The sequence below is a fragment of the Sinohyriopsis cumingii genome, chromosome 8 (assembly GCF_028554795.1).
Source record: "Sinohyriopsis cumingii isolate HCF-2022 chromosome 8, ASM2855479v2, whole genome shotgun sequence".
In the NCBI taxonomy this organism is placed as follows: domain Eukaryota; kingdom Metazoa; phylum Mollusca; class Bivalvia; order Unionida; family Unionidae; genus Sinohyriopsis; species Sinohyriopsis cumingii.
This window is the reverse complement of record NC_142968.1, coordinates 114,816,693-114,832,361: the sequence shown is the minus strand read 5'-3', so window position 1 is coordinate 114,832,361 and position 15,669 is coordinate 114,816,693. Positions and strand designations below refer to the sequence as shown.

The 15,669-nt window shown below is 32.9% G+C and overlaps 1 protein-coding gene across 2 annotated transcripts in view; it reads right to left on the bottom strand.

Moving 5' to 3' along the window:
- LOC149794428 (uncharacterized) overlaps positions 1–4,786 on the bottom strand; it is a 32,828-nt gene extending 28,042 nt beyond the window's left edge. Inside the window, exons 1-2 of one of the 2 annotated variants that reach the window (XM_089968636.1) lie at positions 4,328–4,786; positions 2,535–2,611 (exon numbers count right to left, since the gene is read on the bottom strand). In XM_089968636.1, coding sequence (XP_089824762.1) covers positions 2,535–2,609 — 75 coding nt within the window. In that variant the 5' untranslated portion in view covers positions 2,610–2,611; positions 4,328–4,786. Of the gene's footprint in view, positions 1–384; positions 559–2,534; positions 2,612–4,327 lie in introns of those variants that run through there. The other variant, XM_089968637.1, reaches the window with a different exon arrangement.
- Between the last annotated feature and the right edge of the window lie 10,883 nt (positions 4,787–15,669).

The following is a 15,669-nucleotide window of genomic DNA, read 5'->3' as shown; positions in this document are numbered from 1 at the left end:
TTGAGCATTATATGAAAATTGATCTCAGTGATTATTTGAATGAAACGATAAATTTACCTCTACAATTTTTGGCTGTAAAATTTATTACATTTCACTCACATTTTGTATTTATTAAATTTGAGCCTGAAATTCTGACAGGACTGGATGTACAACTTATGAAAGCTTTGACTTTGGCAGAAGCGGGCCCCGAGTGGCCGAGTGGTCGGGGACTTGTGCACCTATAATGATTTAAACCGTTTTGAGTTCATATTGGTTAAAATAATGAGTTTGATCAAAGTCTACATTCTGCACGTTCAAAAAGTATTATGATTGTTTTAAACATTAATAGTTTACATCTGCAATAACATTATTGTACTATAATCTTATTTAATATATTTTACTTACGCTCTGTCTATACCTCTTTTCATATCTATCATAGAGCTTTCTATGGGATTTAGGAGGACCAAAGTTCTCGGGTGACAAGGGATGTTTTTCTTATAGTCGACAGCCTCTACGAAAATTTTGGCAATGTTGTCTTTAACAAATTCAATTTCATTTGTTCACCAATGGATTTCATCACTGAATGAGAAAGTAAAATACAGTATGCACAAGCGGGATGTTGCTGTTGACATAAATAGTACATCTTTCCCATCCATCGCCCTATTCAATCCCACAACTTTAATCCACTTTTTCCGGTAAGCAGGGTCTTTTGGAAAAAGAAAGGACCCTTTTGTCCAGTTATCACTCGTTTGGTTAAATCCAAATGCGACATAGTGCACCATATTTGCTTTAAAAAAAAAAAAAAAAAAACACGACCGTTAAGATATATCACATATACATTTACGCAGGAAAATTAAAGACATGAATGGCTATGTTGAATATTAGGGATAAATGTACGTGATATCCGTTTGTGACACACGGAAACTATCGATTGTTTACGGAGATTGCCGAATAATATTTTTTCAATTGACAGTTTTAATTAAACATTTTTGTACATACATAACAAATGCTATTCTCTTATGATTTTAATATTATCACTCTTTTGTCCAATATATGTGGCCAGTGACATTTAAGTCAACACAGATCGAATATACGTTACACTCAAGTTTCAAAACATTCCGACTATGCGGTACAAACGGTAACGGCGAAATATGATTGTCTCAAAAGGTAGATGCCTGAGTGTTATCTAAGTATTACCCTTTGAGCCAATCACAGCTTGCCGTTAAGTTGTACTGAAACAGAGTTAATTTTTTTTTAAATGTTCTTAGTTTTTGTACCTTGATTTCAAAAATAAATTTTATTAGCTTCTGTTTTTAGTACACTTAGTGTTGACTTTGGGTAGAACGTTTAGGATGCAACACGTCTTGGATGGACGACCAGATTCTCTTGCATATGCAAACACTGGCGATCGAACCCAGGGCAAATTGAGGTGTAAACTGAGGATGTTATCGCAGCGCTGTCGATGTCCTATGTTCAGATGTGTGTGTGTGTCTGTCTCTCTGTCTGTCTGTTTTATCACTGAGGCATTATTAATCACTAATTCCCACCTATTCATAAGGTGATTCGAAAAATGGTGATATAATACTGTGTCCCTGAACCTATAATATCGACGTGATCATGTGACACATACCATGCAGCCACACAGAAATTTACTTAACATCTTCGACCACGCGTTACTCCACCTGCCTACCAATCTCTACTCCCAACCCCCGTCCCCTTGGATACTAGATCAAGAGGTTTTACCTGGGTACATTTAAACTGTAATACCCTTGTACACATCTACATCCCTAGTTTTGATTATCCTCTAATCTTAGTTATTTTATGCATATAGATGTTAAAAGAAATGCACTCACGTATAAACGGTGCACATACCCAAGCTCGAGCAAACATACGCACACGTGCACAAGAACACATTAAGGATCATAGTCCCTACCTTTCATATAATGACGTGGTCGCCATAATAAATATCAATGTTGATACCATATTCGTATAAAAGAAAAGGTGGTATATTTCTTAAATATAAATTGAATAATTTTTGAGCGGTAAGTTATAAGCAGGCAGGTTCATAATGGATGCATTACACTATGTAATCTCTACAGATGTTCAGAGGCCTGAAAGGTATCATTTATATGTCAATGGTTGTCACCACAGTTTGCGATTTGTAGTTCTTAGATGACACCTGAGATTTTTGCTGAGTTATGTGTGTATTTTATGTCTTGTAATTATTAATAAAATGTAAGAGGCAAACAGAAAATTATAAATAATTTCAGCAAGCCGTATTTAAAAATTGTTAGATTTTTGTTACTAATATTGTAGTATATTTGGCAACAGTAGTGTTTTATAGCCAGTAGAAGAGCCTTTGAATTTCAAATATACATACTGCCCTTTTCTATGATAAAAATGTCCAATTAAACTTTACAATATACGCTTTATGTTAAGAATAATGAGGGTATGTATTTGAATTTGTTGCAATAAATAGACGATAAATATCAATACAATATAGATATTGCAAAGATTCTTTGGTCGATCTGTGAATTGTATGGTCTACCAATTACCTTTTGCTTTGCTATTTCCCCACTGACAAGGCTGATTGTGATACCTCCAAATATCAGTCGATGAGTGCCAGCCATCCCTGAAAAGGGCGAATAGACACGGAAATAAGAAATAAACCTTCTATTGCAAGTAGATTATTGGTATCGATGCAGCTGTTATTGTTGTTGTTACTTTTACTTTTTGTTCTTTATATTGTTGGTGATGATGGTGATGATGATGATGTCACTTATCACAGGTTACCCAAAGTGTTGGAGTATACAACTGATGAAAGCGTATATATTAGACGACAACAAGTGATAAATATTGCATTGGCAAACCCCCGTTACCATTTTCAAATTTGAAAAACGAAAGGACTGATCGATATTTAAAAAATGAATATAACTTAATCATCTCATCTATTAATTTCTAATTTCTAACCCGACTGTCTCCAGCTGGTCCTTCCAATGTCACATTCTTCGCATTTCAAACCAAGCTAGAATTTTTATACTTACACGGTAACCATACGAGTCCCTTTTAATGAATTTGTATAATAAAATTACAGATCGGCATATGTTTCCCATTTCGACAAATTTTCTTAAATTCTTTGGGAAATTTGGAATTAAAAACTAAAAATTACTGGATGCAAATATCTACTTTATCGATCGGAACATCACTCTACCATTTCCGTCTGGTCGTTAACTAATCTCTGAAGCAGTATAAATATACATTTGATGTGTTTGGCAAAATGCACCATATTATATACGACAGCAAAGGCCGAGATTGTTCCAGTTATGATGCTGTCTCCTTCTGCTGTCACATTATTTCATATGAACGAAAGTAGTTCAGAATATTGTTCTAAATGGCGACTAATTACATCGGAGGTTTCTATCTAGACATAACGGGAAAGGCCGAGGATTCTCCGATTGCATCTATCTATTCAAAACGGTTGTATGCAGGCTCGTCCTTTACACGGAGAACTCATTTGGTTTGAAAAGCAAGGAAGATGATAACGTGACAGACCATTGGGTGAAATCGGTTTAGACACGATACAAAAATGAATGAAATGGCGAAGGTTTGTGCATATTTTATATCGTTCGGGATTCTCGTTCTTTTTTTAAAAAAATCGGGACGGGGCACAATCTGTCAGGGGTGTTGGTGAATAAAACAGACATAAAACAAACAAACAAAATTGTTTTAATGAATTTTCCGAGCAAAAATATAACCCCCAAATCAACAAAGCAACACAATTATCTTAAACACGCACAAACAATATGGATTAGTCCTCAATATGTGGTTGATAGAAAATGTTGGTCGTACATGAGTACGGAGGGAGGGGAGGGAGGTAGGAAAGGGTGTAGATAGTACCAACTAGCTGCAGTCAGGTAGTTAACTAGGTAATTTGGTATGTGAGTAGGTGCTTACAAAGGTATGAGGAATGTTAAAAACACGAACATGTACATGTTTCAAGTTAGGTAGACACATGCAGAGGTTGATATACCTACATGCTGACTATCAGCTAAATGGTGGAAAGATACTAGAGGCCGAAGAACATAGGTGGGTGATAGATATAGATGCATGACCTGGGATACCTAGGCATCTTCATTCATTATGTTTATGGTCGTATTTCATCTGGTTTTGATTTAAATCTAATGTTGTACAAACCAACACAGTCTATCACACGCAACAAGCAGATAGGGAAGACGATATTACATGTAAAGAGTAAATCACCGTAAACAATCTTTAGCCGGAATTTCTGTATGTTCTTCATTCAAAAGGAAATTTCTTATATTATAGTAATACTTCATAAACAACTTACCTTTAAGATATGTAAAGAACAAATGGAATACACATTTTCTTCTTAAAAGCTTCACATAATCCCTGTATGTGCTTATTTGCACGTACTTATTGTTGTATTTATCATACAAGTCAACGTAGACCTATATAACTTCCTGGTTTATAAAATATATTTGGTGCATGTAAGAAGTGTTCCGTTGACTACACCCTCTGTTGTATCGGTAATATTGATCGATACACGTCAATAATAATAAGAAACACAAAGCGAATGAATAAGTCTTATATTCTATCCAGAGTATATAAGATCCTTCCTTTCAACAAAGGTACACAAGAAGAAAGAGAAAATATTTTACATCCTGAATTGACTATCTTTACAACTTTGTTTGCAGCCATTTTTGTCCGTAATAAACTATGTCTTAAAAATGAAGCCCTGAGGAGTTATCGTCCTTGTCTTCTGTTGGCTAACAAGTGAATATTAATGAGAGGAGTTGGAAAAATATAATAAATCTATTTAATATTATCGTAATGGCTAGTTTAATCACTTGCGTCACTAGGGGGGTGCGTGGGCGCGGACCTCACCAGCTGACACCATCAGAAGGAGTGACACCAAAATGACTGTCTATAAAGTTTTGAATTTTATGCAGGAAGGAGGTTCATGTGGGTGTCACCATAAATTACCGCACTTAGTGAAACCAACCCTAGTGACGCCACTGGTTTAATTTTCTCTACATTTTTCTATATTTAAGTCTTTCTATCTCCCATAGCTAGAATCTTTGCTTGATATCATCCGACATTTCTCGGTCAGATCACAATTTCGTGGGAAAACTATGCGTCGTAAAGGACAAAATGTAGAATAAATATGGATGGTTCTAGCCACGAAATTGCTGTTTTAGTCATATATCGGTATTGGCACTTTACCAAGTGGCTTTAACAATGCGTTAAAATACTCTCCCGTAAACACGCTAGACTATGTGATCGATTACATTGTGAATAACAACAGTTTTTGTCATCCTACATTCCAGTCGGCTAGTGACAGAGAGAAGCAAACATTTGAAAATGCCATCCGTTTGTCCGTCTCTCTGCCAGTATGTATCGTGTCTTCAATAATATTGCATGATAATTTCTTTATTATATCATTTTATAGAATTTTGCCTCTGGAAATTTGTTTTAAAAGTTTGATGCAATGCAAATATAAACGGGGTACAGAGGTAGTTATTATCAGATATCACTACATAATGCTTGTGACCAGTGCACACTGAAGAATATAGTCAATTCATTTATATTTTTCAATTCTATAGCCAGATCTATATCAAAAGTGTTATGTATATTTGATTTAATCATATCAGATTTAAATGTTTGTAAGTTTTAAAATCTTTATTTATAAATTTCATTATGTGTCTCTCTCTGTCTCTCTCTCTGAGTTAAGTTGATTATTTATCTCAACACCCTCATTCTCAGCGTCCGCCTCAAAAGCGGGACGTCATTGGTTCGAACCCCGGCCGAGTTATACCAAAGACTTACAAAAATGGTACTAACAGCTGCCTCGCTAAGCACTCAGCATTAAGAGGTTAGTGCTTGGACTGGTCGGCCTGGTGTCAGGATAATGTGACTGGGTGGGACATCATGCTACATGTCAAGGCATGATGCCCCAGTGCTAGACATCTCTATAAACTGCCACACTGCAGATATCATAGCGATATGACTGAAAAATTGTTAAAGCTACGTTAAAAATCCTAATCACACATACACTCTCTCTCTCTCTCTCTCTGAGTTTAACTGATTATTTATCTCAACCAACCCCCTCTCTCTCTGAGTTTAGCTGATTATTAATCTCTCTCTCTCTCTCTCTCTCTCTCTCTCTCTCAGTTTAGCTGATTATTTATCTCATCTTCCCTCTCTCTCTCTTACACACAAACACACACACGTACACGCACACCCATCCACACACCTGAATGACGGCCCCAAGTTCTAAATGGTATAAATACTTATCATTACCCAATATCGCTATTTGGTAGTTTTTAAATCGTCGATTACCAATGAGAAGATTTAGACGAATATTCTCAGATCGTAGTAGACATGGGGCATCGGGATCTGAGGGTGAGAGGTTAGTATAATCAGTGAGACAGAAGCTTTATATACGACCATAGTCGCCATCAGTCACTGTATATTATTCTAATCGCCATCAGTCACTGTATATTATTCTAATCTACATCAGTCACTGTATATTATTCTAATCTACATCAGTCACTGTATATTATTCTAATCTACATCAGTCACTGTATATTATTCTAAGTTATGTTTAAGTCAGTTCCTTAAGTAAGCTTGGCATGGTTTTGTTTTGTTTTGTTATTTGCTCTGTTTTGTTTACGGGGATGGGGTGGGGGTAATTCTTCTCACAGTTCACTAACTGTAACAAACTTTTAATAATACTGTGATTGGTCTTCTACAAACATTTTTTTTTTTTTTGGGGGGGGGGGAGGGATTCTCTTACACCTTTATATTTCGTTACTAATATCCAGATTGAATATTAATTACACCCTGTGAATGTAGGACGACTAAACTCCGCTATAACGTGAAATTACTAATACCGATGTATACATTATTGATATTTACCTGAGTGTGTGTGTGTGTGTGTGTGTGATTTAAATTTTTAACGTAGCTTTAATTTTAGTCATATCGCATGTTTTGTTATGCATGCAACTCCGTTGTTCCAGACACCACCTTTATGTATGTTGTCGTTGTTGTTGTTGTTGTAACGCCAGTTTTCAGCACAGGACTGGCTATACATGGCAGCCAGTATAAATGGTGGAGGAAGAACCCGGGAAAACCGCGGAAAGAACCACCGACCCACGAGAAGCTACTGGCAAGCTTTCTCACGTACCTAAATTGGCCGAATCCGAGACTCGAACCCACACAGACATAAGTGGGATGGTAGTGATCCGTAACGGTGAGCGCATTAGACCTCTCGGCCACTCGGGGCACAGTATGTACGTCTTATGTCACGTGTTTAGGCTCGAATAAACAGTAACACAAGAAAGAGTGAAAACAACAAGCTTTGAAAAAATGCAATAATTTATTTCCTTGGAATAATTCTGTAAAAATAAAGAAAATATGAACTTACGGTTTTATAGAATCAAATCCAAAATATAATCCAAGAGTAATCCAAAAATATAATTTTAGCAGTCCTAACAACAAAATGTTCTACTGATTTCAAGTTCGAATCCTGACAAAGAATCCAAGATGGAAGACGATGACGTGTGGTGAAATGTGTATTATTGAATTATACAGTTCCTTGTAGAAACAAGAATTATCACTCCGGTTTCTAATAGCTGAATAAAATTTTATATAAAAAGACTGTCCTTGTTCATCAATTTCACTCTCGCACGCGTATTTTCCAGAAAAATAACAGAATTAATCCTTTTGAATCCAAATAATTTGATATAGCTCCAAACAGCACAACATACAACTTCAAGTGTAAGAAAAAACCCAGCTGCAACTGAGATTAATTCTCCAAAACATGGGTTATATGGTCTTGTAAAACGTAAACAAGTGGTCACGAGATCATCTTCTGAAAGTTTATAGAAGCTAAATGATTGATAAAGATCACATATACCCACTGTGACCCTAACGAAACCAATCATTTTACTCTAAGAAATAAGAAATATAAAAAAAAATTGTTTATATCTTAAAGACGAAGTCCCATCATGACCTCTACAACAACCAATCATTTTAAAATAAAATAGAACTTGTTTACGTGGTTGCTACAAATGTTGAAACAAGGTTAGGATTTAGATCAACACCTGGTGTTTATAAATTAACAGTCAAGGTCAAACTATTTTCTGAAAAAAAGTATCATCTCTAGTGAAGAAATTTACATTACAATAGCATGTAATACGAAATAAAAACATTTTTAAAACTGACAAACAATTAAATTGAAATAAATATATATTAAATCAGATGCAAGTAAATCAAATATACATAACAGTATGTATGTATGTATGTATGTATGTATGTATGTATGTATGTATGCATGCATGCATGCATGCATGCATGGATGGATGGATGGATTGATGTATGTATGTATGTATGTATGCATGCATGCATGCATGCATGACGACAACACAGGACAATAGTGACTATAAAGTGCAAACTAATGGTAAAGTTAGCAAAATACAGAAGCGATTTGGACAAATTGCAGTTGCCACAGGTGGTATGATTTCAACTTACTTTACAATCAAAACTGTTACAAAATTAATTTCCCCAATTTCCAAATTCAAATTGCAACTTAAATATAAAAAACAACCCATTTATGATTTTGTACGGGCTGCTAAACGTTGTAAAAACTGTGGGGAATATTGCTTAAAGAAAACATCATTACGTAAATACGAGGATAGATGTTCCTGCATTTCATTTTAGTGCATAATTAATTGAACAATGTGATCATTGTTCCAGCATTCTTTCTCCTTTAGTTTTGTTATTTATTCAATACTTTCATAACATTCTTATATATCCTCCATACTGTCATCTTAATTACCATTCCTTGTTGAGCAGTCAATTATTTTATGTAGATTGATAAACACTAAATATAGTTTTGTTTTGAAGTTTTCATTTCTTGGACATCAGGTCGTGGGCTTCCTCTGCTGTCATTGGTTTATATGCTTTTACCCGAAGTTCCCTCGTTAACAAACTTCAGTTCTTGTCATTGTCTAATCTCTTCCTGTTTTTTCCTCCGCAGGCCTAAAAGATTTTAGCAAAATAAATACATGTCATTTGTATAAATGCTTACTTTCGTACATGACTCGTAAGATTACAAGTCTAACTTGATAACTAACTACATTAAAGACAGTATTATGCATTGTGACTATGTAATGTGGACAAATGTAATTCCTTAAAATTATTGATAGATTATATCTAAAAGTCATTAAAGATACTAAAAGTCACTAAAAGTCACTAATAGGCCCAAACAAAAGTCTTTCTAAAATTATATTGCTTCTTGAATTAAAATTCACTATAAGTAACAAAATAACTCTTTCTCTTTCTGTTAATCATTTCAAAAATAGATAAAAGAAATTATTTAAAAATACATGGCACTTGCAAACGAGCAGAGTATGTCAGATATTTCTGTCGTAGAACAATTTTTATGTTAAATCATGAAAATTACACGCACAGGAAGCGTTTTGAATTTTTTTTGTGCAAGTATTCAAAATATAGGTGTTGTGTACCAAAAACATTGCATCTATTGGGAACGTTGAATATTCAACTAAACACTATCAACATATTTTTTGGCGTTTTTTGGCAGACTTAGAAAAGGACAGTAGCATGCGCCAATGAAGGCGTCCTAGCAACACATACTGCAAAATCATTAAAGAGTTTAGCAGACCCATTCCATTTGTACATTCAGTAAAGATAGTAAACATATATTTAATTAAGACAGTTCATGGTGTATCTTCAGTGTACCCAGCAGCAGTCGACGAAGAGATATCTGAGTATGAAACACCTTTAATGAGATACTAAGACAAGACATAGGAAGCAAGACAGAGCAAGCAGAAGGTGATGGACCAGTTGATATTTAGACAAAAACGTAAACAACCTAAAAGTGAAATAAAACAGATTGTTACGAGAAAAAGTTGTAGGTTTAGAAAAGTTACGGCCTTTGATCCAATGTTTGATGACCACGTTAGTAACTAAAAGTGGATGAAATAGAAGGTACTGTTAAAAATATTAGTTTAACATTTAGCAATAGTTAAATCCCTTTCCCTTCAAGCGAAACTCTTTCCTATATCGTTTCAAGTAAACCATTGATATAAAAAAAATATTTACCACACACTAATTTTGTAAATATAATATTGAAGGAAAAGCTAGAAATGTGTATGGCATGGATCAGGATTGAAAATGTATCCTTGAATTGATTAAAAATGCATCCTTGAATTGATTCAAAATATCTCCTTGAATTGATTGAAAATCTATTCTTGAATTGATTGAAAATATATCCTTGAATTGATTGAAAATGTATCCTTGAATTGATTCAAAATGTACCCATTGAATTGATTGAAAATATATCCTTGGATTGATTGAAAATATATCCTTGAATTGATTGAAAATGTATCCTTGAATTGATTGAAAATGTATCCTTGAATTGATTGAAAATATATCCTTGAATTGATTGAAAATGTATCCTTGGATTGATTGAAAATGTATCCTTGGATTGATTGAAAATGTATCCTTGAATTGATTCAAAATGTACCCATTGAATTGATTGAAAATATATCCTTGGATTGATTGAAAATATATCCTTGAATTGATTGAAAATGTATCCTTGAATTGATTCAAAATGTATCCTTGAATTGATTGTAAATATATCCTTAAAATGATTGAAAATATATCCTTGAATTGATTGAAAATATATCCTTGGATTGATTGAAAATGTATCCTTGGATTGATTGAAAATATATCCTTGAATTGATTGAAAATGTATCCTTGAATTGATTGAAAATGTATCCTTGAATTGATTGAAAATATATCCTTGAATTGATTGAAAATGTATCCTTGGATTGATTGAAAACATATCCTTGAATTGATTGAAAATGTATCCTTGGATTGATTGAAAACATATCCTTGAATTGATTGAAAATGTATCCTTGAATTGATTGAAAATGTACCCTTGGATTGATTGAAAACATATCCTTGAATTGATTGAAAATGTATCCTTGGATTGATTGAAAATATATCCTTGAATTGATTGAAAATGTATCCTTGGATTGATTGAAAATGTATCCTTGGATTGATTGAAAATGTATCCTTGGATTGATTGAAAATATATCCTTGAATTGATTGAAAATATATCCTTGAACTGATTGAAAATGTATCCCTAAATTGATTGAAAATATATCCTTGAATTAATCGAAAATATATCCTTGAATTGATTCAAAATATTTCCTTGAATTGATTCAAAATATATCATTGATGAATTGATTGAAAACATATCCTTGAATTCATTGAAAACATATCCTGGAATTGATTGAAAATATATCCTTGAACTGATTGAAAATGTATCCCTAAATTGATTGAAAATATATCCTTGAATTGATTGAAAATGTATCCTTGAACTGATTGAAAATGTATCCTTGAATTGATTGAAAATGTATCCTTGAACTGATTGAAAATGTATCCTTGAATTGATTGAAAATATATCCTTGAATTGATTGAAAATGTATCCTTGAACTGATTGAAAATGTATCCTTGAACTGATTGAAAATGTATCCTTGAATTGATTGAAAATGTATCCTTGGATTGATTGAAAATATATCCTTGAATTGATTGAAAATATATCCTTGAATTGATTGAAAATATATCCATGAATTGATTGAAAATGTATCCTTGGATTGATTGAAAACATATCCTTGAATTGATTGAAAATATATCCTTGAATTGATTGAAAATATATCCTTGAATTGATTGAAAATGTATCCTTGAATTCATTAAAAATGTATCCTTGAATTGATTGAAAATATATCCTTGAATTGATTGAAAATGTATCCTTGGATTGATTGAAAATGTATCCTTGGATTGATTGAAAATGTATCCTTGGATTGATTGAAAACATATCCTAGGATTGATTGAAAATATATCCTTGAATTGATTGAAAATATATCCTTGAACTGATTGAAAATGTATCCTTGGATTGATTGAAAATATATCCTTGAATTGATTGAAAATATATCCTTGAATTGATTGAAAATGTATCCTTGAATTGATTAAAAATGTATCCTTGAATTGATTGAAAATATATCCTTGAATTGATTGAAAATGTATCCTTGGATTGATTGAAAATGTATCCTTGGATTGATTGAAAATGTATCCTTGGATTGATTGAAAACATATCCTTGGATTGATTGAAAATATATCCTTGAATTGATTGAAAATATATCCTTGAACTGATTGAAAATGTATCCCTAAATTGATTGAAAATATGTCCTTGAATTAATCGAAAATATATCCTTGAATTGATTCAAAATATTTCCTTGAATTGACTCAAAATATATCATTGATGAATTGATTGAAAACATATCCTTGAATTGATTGAAAACATATCCTTGAATTGATTGAAAATATATCCTTGAATTGATTGAAAATGTATCCTTGGATTGATTGAAAACATATCCTTGAATTGATTGAAAATATATCCTTGAATTGATTGAAAATATATCCTTTAACTGATTGAAAATGTATCCCTAAATTGATTGAAAATATATCCTTGAATTGATTGAAAATGTATCCTTGAATTGATTGAAAATGTATCCTTGAACTGATTGAAAATGTATCCTTGAATTGATTGAAAATATATCCTTGAATTGATTGAAAATGTATCCTTGAACTGATTGAAAATATATCCTTGAACTGATTGAAAATGTATCCTTGAACTGATTGAAAATGTATCCTTGAATTGATTGAAAATATATCCTTGAATTGATTGAAAATGTATCCTTGAATTGATTGAAAATATATCCTTGAATTGATCGAAAGTATATCCTTGAATTAATCGAAAATATATCCTTGAATTGATTCAAAATATTTCCTTGAATTGATTCAAAATATATCCTTGAATTGATCGAAAATATATCCTTGAATTAATCGAAAATATATCTTTGAATTAATCGAAAATATATCCTTAAATTGATTCAAAATATATCCTTAAATTGATTCAAAATATATCCTTGGATTGATCAAAAATATATCTTGAATTGATTGAAAATATATCCTTAAATTGATTCAAAATATATCCTTGAATTGATTCAAAATATATCATTGATGAATTGATTGAAAATATATCCTTGAATTGTTTGAAAATATATCCTTGAATTGTTTGAAAATATATCCTTGAATTGATTGAAAATGTATCCTTGAATTGATTGAAAATTTATCCTTGAATTGATTAAAAATGTATCCTTGGATTGATTGAAAATATATCCTTGAATTAATCGAAAATATATCCTTGAATTGATTGCAAATATATCCTTGAATTAATCGAAAATATATCCTTGAATTGATTGAAAATATATCCTTAAATTGATTCAAAATATATCTTTGAATTGATTCAAAATATATAATTGATGAATTGATTGAAAATATATTCCTGAATTTTTTGAAAATATATCTTTGAATTGTTTGAAAATATACCCTTGAATTAATCGAAAATATATCCTTAAATTGATTCAAAATACATTCTTGAATTGATTCAAAATATATCATTGATGAATTGATTGAAAATATATCCTTGAATTGATTGAAAATATATCCTTGAATTGATTCAAAATATATCCTTGAATCATGCAAATCTTGGTTCTTTTAAATATGATGTTCCGACTTTGCTGAAGCCTTGTTGAACTTAGTTGGGAATGGCGAAAGATGAATTAGATTTACCTAAACAAGAGATTGAGAGAACTACATATAGTTATCAAACCATTGTAAAGAATGCAAACGAATATGTAAACGAATCATTTAGTTCAATTATTCAGCTAAATGATCCGACGTGGAAGGAGCATTGTGAAAACAAATATTGTCATACAGTAACGATACAAAAAAAGCTAACGGTTCACACATACACAGACAATTTATTTGTGTTTGTTGTTTGGTCTTTTTATGTACAGATTTTTTTAGCAAACAATACATAGGCTGGTGGGATCCGTGATCCACTTAATGAACACATTAGAACAGCGTGTAATCCACTTCATTCTTTTAAAATAGACTACTTTTGTAAACCATCGTAGTCTCCCGTCTAACAGGGGTAGTAGTCCGATGCTCGATTAGCGGACTGTTCCGGATGTGCTTTGCTTTGAATTAGGAAAATGGAACTTGGATCCTACCACATTTTCAAAGACAACTTTTTATTCCATATATTTCATTTACTTTTTTAAAAAAAAAAGTGTCTAAGCATTAATTGCACTTAAGCACTCCATCTAATAATTGCTAACACTCAACTGGATATCGACAGGCATGGAGTTTGACATTCCCAAAGGTCAGTAGAGAACAGGGAAAGATAGAGAGATTTGGTTGTAAAGTCAGTTGTGGTGCCCCAAGGATCTCTTGGGTTACGGGATTGATGATGATGATGGTGGTGGTGGTGACGACGACGACGACGACGACGATGATGATATTTTCATTCATAACCAAAAAACCAAAACATTCAATTTATTTCTCTTAAATTTCATACCAACGTCCCTCAAACTTAAAACCAAACAGTGTTTTTCTTCTCCATTTAATTGATATATTAAGTATGCAATATTTTCTTCATATTATTATATAGAAAAAAAAAGTTTCGATACCATTTTTATAGCAAAAGTTTCAATAAAATGATTTTTTGTGTTTAACATCTGCTTAGAGGCGAGCGGTATAGCGGCAATGCTGAGAGATATGGAAAAACTGTGATAAAACATAATTAACATTATTTCACAAAGTAACCCAGAACTACCAGTTCACATACTACTTACATGCAATAAGAAAAGCATGACTTTCACAACATGCTATTATAATGAACTTCGTAGCTTACCCGATTTAAGAAGTAATGAAGCTTACAAATCGATGACATACTGCGCGAATGACGGTAGTGTGCATTTGACTTTCAAGCTTGTGGACTTAATGAATCTTGGAAAATATGAAACAGATGTACAAATAAGAAGGAAAATGACTGTCAACGTTCTGAACTTGGATCTGAATCGGGTACTCAAAAGTTTTGAGTATAGAGGTAACATAGTCTTCGTTCTTACATGACAACTTAGGTAGTTAAGTTCAGTGATAGGTGAAGTAAGTTTCTGGGTCTTTTCTGCACATTAAATGTTATACATTGCGGCAAGTTAAACTGGTGGAGGAAGAGCCCACGAAAACACCGGAAAGAACCACCGAAACACGGGAAGTTACTGGCTAGCTTTCTCAAACCCACGCTGCCTGTGGTGAGATGGCAGGTATTTTCAAAGGCGATTTTTGTGTCTAGGGTGTAGAACTCGCAAAGATGTATTCTCTAAGTTTCATGACAAGTAAAACAGTTTGTTCACAGTTTGCAAAAGACCATCGTGAGCATGGGTTCAACACAAAGATTTCAACAAGCGTGCACACTTCACGTACATATATTCAAAAAGTTAGACCCCTTTTCCCCTCCCCACGGGGAAGGGGTGCTATGAAACCGATTACAAACTGTTGTCCAAGACCTAATAAGAAAACTGATGGAGATGCAATGAGGTCCTCCTTAACATCCAATCTCTTAAATCGCTGAAATGCTTTATAAAAAGCTTCCAACATTAAGAGAAATCCTGAAGGGGGGAGGGGGGAAAGAAGTGGTAGATGAAACTTCTTACGTTTCTTTGAAGAACA